General features: G+C 37.9%; 1 protein-coding gene across 1 annotated transcript in view; it reads left to right on the forward strand.

The window, feature by feature from the left end:
• Positions 1 to 6061, forward strand: part of igdcc3 (immunoglobulin superfamily, DCC subclass, member 3) — an 89810-nt gene that overhangs the window by 9396 nt on the left and 74353 nt on the right. Inside the window, exon 2 of the mRNA XM_016463525.1 lies at positions 3011 to 3316. Coding sequence (XP_016319011.1) covers positions 3011 to 3316 — 306 coding nt within the window. The remainder of the gene's footprint in view (positions 1 to 3010; positions 3317 to 6061) is intronic.

The raw sequence follows: 6061 nt of genomic DNA on the forward strand, positions 1-6061 counted from the left end.
GGAAAGGCGATTTGCAAAGATTCATAAAAAACCTTATACTCACTTCTTCTGTAGATGAAGCTGGATCATAAATGATTCGCGCAAACAGACGCATTTAGGCAGATCGGGGATCGGCGCATTCCCTTCAAAACGAAAGTAACATTAATCCTCTGCGTCTTCAGCGGCTTAGATGTCAGGAGTAAATGATCCAACAACAAAACAGCTCAATTGCTTAATCTGAGACATTCTTGTCTTCCCTGCACCCGAGTCGACACAATGGCGGACTGATGACAGCTCACTCAGGGCAGGTCTAAGGTAAGATGGCCGTGTCAATCAACTATCGTGGGAGGGGCCTGTGCAGAACTACGTCATTCTGCCAGGAATCTCCGAACAGTCTAGGGGTTTTAAAAGAGATTTTAAAAAAATCACTGGGTGGATTTTTATCATTATAGGGTGTTAAACACAATACTTCAGAGAGAGCTTGATATTTGCACGCGTTCTGAGACGCGGGTTTGCGCGCTTTGGATGAGCGCACGCACAAACCTTCTCACTGCGCGCGCGAGCTCACATCCTCTGGCTCTTAAATGTTTAAACTGGCAAAGCTTAAACGAATTTAGGTCTCACCTGTGCGCGCGCGCGCTATCAGCACCCGGGTGATGACGGAATAAATGCTCATTCCAGCATACGGCATTCGCATTGAACAAGAGTGAATGGTTTGTCCACGTTTTTTTTTTTTCATCGCTGTTTGTGTAATGTATTGGGAAGCCAGAATGCGCATCCATCAACAGAAACGTATATTAGCCGAACCCTATTTGTTTTACGTGTTATTTATAGCAAACCATATTACAGATGCGTTGTCAGATTTAAGTTGAATCGCGGTCCTAGCGCATGCCGAACTGTGTGTGGAGAACCGTACGGTTCAATTTTTTTCTGTGAACCGTTCCACCCCTATTAATTACTCACCCTCATGTCGTTCCAAACTTGTAAGACCTTCGTTCATCTTCGGAACACAAATTAAGATATTTTTGATAAAATCTGAGAGCTCTCTGACCCTGCATAGACAGCAATGCAACTGCAATGTTCCCAGGTCCAGAAACGTAGCAAAGACATCGGTAAAATAGTCAATGTGTGACATCAGTGGTTCAACCATAATTTTACGAAGCTACGAGAATACTTTTTGTGTGCAAAGAAAACTATAATAACAATTTATTCAACAATTTCAATTTGGAGAGTACCCCAGAACATAACGTAATCAGCGCTATTTACGGTTCGCATGCGCGCGCGCTGTTTACTGAATGTAAACAGCGCTGATTTTACTTTAATTACGTTCTGGTGTGCTCTCCAAAATACGAGAAGACGGTAACTCGGGGAGAAGAATTGCTGAATAAATTATCATGTTATTATTGTTTTCTTTGCACACAAAAAGTATTCTCGTAGCTTCGTAAAATTACGGTTGAACCCCTGATGTCACATTGACTATTTTACTGATGTCCTTGCTACGTTTCTGGACCTGGGAACATAGCAGTTGCATTGCTTTCAACAGAGGGTCAAAGAGCTCTCAGATTTGATAAAAAATATCTTAATTTGTGTTCCGAAGATGAACAAAGGTCTTACGAGTTTGGGACGACATGAGGGTGAGTAATTAATGACATAATTTTCATTTTTGGGTGAACTAACCCTTAGCCTATTTTGCAAATGCAAACTTCATATAAAGATGTTAAATAACAAGAAAATGTATTTAAATAGAAAATTCTTCACTCTTCTTTTTTATTTCTCTTCATATGTCCTTCATGTCACTTCAGCTGTCATTACTGTCCATACTGTACCTCCCCTGTTGAAAATACCATCTTAAGTTTTGGATATACTTACAGCAAAGTTAATTTAAGTCCCTCGCTTATAGGGACAAAAAGAAGTTTGAAATGCCAGAGCAGTGGTATTCTGTTAGCTAGCATCCTGACACCACCCAACTCAAAAACAATCTCCGAAAGAAATTTGTTTTGGCCTCATTTAGTTCCAAATAACGTCACGCCAGTTTGTTTTATTATTTCGCTCATATCAGGGATTTTATGTTGCTTAGCACTGGTATGGGTCTCGTCTAGCTGATGATTTGGCAAATTTCAGCTGGTGAAGTTGGTCCACCATGGTCTTTCTGCAGAAGCTGGTTGCCTAGGTGTAAGCTACTGTAATTTACCAGCCAAAACAGAACATATGCTGGTGAGTAGCCAAGCAGGGGCTGAGTGTAGCTGAACTCAGAAATAATTAACTAGCTTCAAAAGGTCAACAAAAGTTGTGGTGGTGTTTATTTTGCTGTTGGTGTTGAAAAAATTAAAATGAATAGTCCCAGAAGGTCTCATTTTCTTTTTCTCTTATTTACACTAAACAAAAGTTTTACACTGTGATGGAATGGACATGCATCCAGATTGTTTCCCTGCCTACGGCTTGAGACTCTGGGATAGGCTCCAGCATTCCTGTGACCCGACATACAACAAGTGGCTTGGGAAATAATTGTATGGTTGGAAAAATTTCACAGGTCTTTTTTAATAGTATAGTATCTTTACAAACAAACATGTACGCATTTGCCAGTGAATTACTTAAAGCAAGAAGACATTTAGGATTTCAGTGTACTGCTGATCTAGGCAGAATGTATGACTATCAATCACATTCACTGCCGTTTCATTGCACTGAGCCATTTCTTCTCATTCACTATACTGATATATGATATCTGGCAGGCAGATCAATTGATTTATATGGTACTTGGTCATTTTGGGATTGACATCAGAAGATAATCGTGCCCACTTGACAGATTAACAGAAATGTTCCTGCCTCCTCTATCTGTTCCTCAAGCAGTGTTCATAATAGATAATAGATAAGCAGCAGCACAATACAGCATTTGATTCCTTTGGTTTCAATTTTGTTTTCAATTGTAATACTCTGAGCAAAGTCCTCTGAGTAAAGGCTTTCGTTTGTATTGTTTGTTCCGTGCAGTTTTTAATCTTTGTCTATTTTTTGTGTGTGTGTTTTTATCTACTAGGTATGACATGTGGGGGCGAGCTGTCATTCACTCTGGAGCCCAGTGACATTATTGCTGTTCAGGAACAACCTCTGATGCTGCACTGTCAGGTGGAGGGGATCCCACCCATCACCACACAGTGGAGGCGCAAGGGAGCTCTGATAGTGGAGGACCAAAACTATGTCATGTTTGCTAATGGCTCGCTTCTGATTGGTCACTTCCAGAAGACCAAGTCTGACGGCTCATCTGATGAGGGAGATTATGAGTGCATAGCCCAAAACTTCTTTGGGCTGGTCTTGAGCCGCAAAGCCAGAGTGCAGGCTGCTAGTAAGTAGCATTCAGTGCATTTTAATTCTGAGATAAGACCTTGTTCTCTTCGCACCCCACTTTGTTTTTTCAAGTGCTTTTTAATGGCAGATATTTAAAAAGGTAAAAAGAGAAAGCTTTTTCATTTTACACATCAATGATAAAATTCCTAGTTTTTAGCTAAAATATCTTAATCTGATTCATGAAGCATAGCCTGCCATCCATCATGATGATAGTGAAAATGTATTGTTATTTAGACTATGTATTTTTAATTATTTATATTATATTATATTGCTCCATTTTAATGAAAATTACATTCAAGTTAAAATTACATAACAATAATAACAAATAATAATAATAATAAACCCTGACAGCTGATTTTATAAAAAAGAGTTGACATTGACATCTTCAATGTCATCACTGACATTAGAAAGTTGGACAAATTATATTATATTATATTATATTATATTATATTATATATTATATTATGACCCTTCTCTTTAATGTTTTTTATTAAACAGAACTTACAGTTACATAGCAACACTTAATATAATAAATAACATTATAATAAATAAGTAATAACATAAGAAAAAAAATGGCAGCTTTTTCTGTTAATCAAAAAGCAAACTGTTAACATATTTTATTAGAAGGAAAGTCCAAGGACAAAGTGTTTTTATATTACATGACATTATATTATATTATGTTAGTATAAATTTGTTGGGTGTAAAAAACATTTCAAGTTAAAGTGTTGTTGTTGTTGTTGTTGTTGTTGTTGTTTCACCCTTGGATGAGTCTCCGCCCCAAATGGGCCACCCCAGTGAAAAATGTCTAGATACGCCTCTGCCAGCAGATATTGGTGCCGTTAGATTGTCCCAAGAAGCTAAAGTGAGTTTGATAGAAGCCACTGCCAGCTAATTTTCAGTGTGCTTTGGGTCTTCAACAGAGCGCGCAGTGTTCGAGCACGGCGTGGTGTAGACTCAGGCTACATTAACTTTGGATGAACTGAACATGAGGGACACAGGGGGCTGGGACAGGCCATTTGATACATGGACAATGGGCTCCTTCTATTTCTGAAGATAAATTGGCTTGTAGGATCCAGTCTGCCTTTTGTGCTCTGCTGTTGTGCTCCCGGTCGTGCTTGTGTTGTGATTTATATTACTAAATCTCTGGCTCTTGTATTGAACTTAACTATTAAACCCGGCCATGCTGTGCTCTTTTCGCACCGCTTTTGTCGGCGTCACAATAATCTGGAGTGCTGTTGTTCGCCCACTTGCTGGTCGCAGGCACCAAGGCTAAATTTGCTTTTCTAGTCGTCCATACCCACCGTGGCCCCTTATGAATCGGGTCTTGTTCCTGTCCAGTGCTGAAAAGTTGTTACTGTATTGTGCTTATGATTGGATTTTCATAAACTCAACATGTGTTTATGGCAACTAAAGATGACTTATTATCATTTGTCCTCTCTCATGTCATCCAAAATGTGTTTGATCTTTTCATACAGATGCTGGCTAAATATAAAGGGCATAAGAAGAAAGAGAACAGAGAAGGGCCTTATGGAGAGTTCTTTATGTTCTCGTTAGCGGTTAGCAGGAGGTAGTTGTGCTGCGTAGTAAATAGTAGCCGAGGGGAGAGCAGAGTTGGTCATTAAATGGATGTCAGGCAAGTGTTAATTTGAAAGCGCACGGCAGTGTTAATGTGAAACTGTTTTTGTGATGATGTGAGGAATTCAGGGTCTCTTGCTGTTATTATATCATGCTTCAGAGAGAATAAGCTCTTAGCAATCAGGCCCTTTCCCATCAAATTCACACAAGCAGGACTTACTGTAGCCCACTGCCTTTCACTCATGAGATGAACCTGGGAGAAATTCCCTATGCTAAAGAGTTTTGTCGCTACTTTGTTTTATCATAACATATTTATTTGTAATTATTTAAATGTAACTATATAATATATGTATACCTTTATAAATAATTTATATTTTTGTAAATAATCATGTAATTTAGATAAAATATTAGTGCTGTCTAACGAATAATTGTGATTAATCTCATCCAAAATAAAAGTTTTTGTTTACATAATATATGTTTGTGTAATGTGTATATATATATTATTTATATATAAATGCACACATTTTGACATGTAGGCAATTTAGAAAGAATAATTTTGTGAAATCTTGAGTATTAAAGTCATGTGAAAGACATAGAGATATCAGCGCAAAATAAAGAGACTGAAAATTGAAGTGAAGGTGCAGTTCAGGAGAGAACTTTTAATTATTTTTAGGGTTGGTATCGTTTTTTTTTTTTTCGATACTGGTGCCAAATCGATACTTTTAAAACGGTTCCGGTGCCTGAACCGATACTTATTAAAGAATAGAGAATGCTAGTGTTAGAGGCTCTTTTTTCTTTATAAATAAAACAAGTAGTTAAAATAGAAATAGAATAGAGAGTGCTAGAGTTAGAGGGTCAAGTTTTTTAATTAAAAAAAACAAGCAGATAAAATTAGAAGTAGCATTAGAATAGAGAGTGCTAGAGTTAGAGGGTCGAATGAATATGAAACAGCCGTTTCTTGAAAATATTAAGGACTCAGCTGCTTGGATTGAGCTGGGCAGGTCATTCCACCAGGAGGGAACAGTTAATGTAGAAGTCCATGGGAGTTTTATCGTAGGTAGAATGCAAAATGTTTCAATACAAGCATTTCAGTCAAATGTATTTTATGCAATATTTCAAACCTTTAACCCACTTGGGAAAATCAACCCATGGCAACAGTTTAAAAGTA

The sequence above is a fragment of the Sinocyclocheilus anshuiensis genome, unplaced genomic scaffold (genome assembly GCF_001515605.1).
Source record: "Sinocyclocheilus anshuiensis isolate Anshui unplaced genomic scaffold, SAMN03320099.WGS_v1.1 scaffold816, whole genome shotgun sequence".
In the NCBI taxonomy this organism is placed as follows: domain Eukaryota; kingdom Metazoa; phylum Chordata; class Actinopteri; order Cypriniformes; family Cyprinidae; genus Sinocyclocheilus; species Sinocyclocheilus anshuiensis.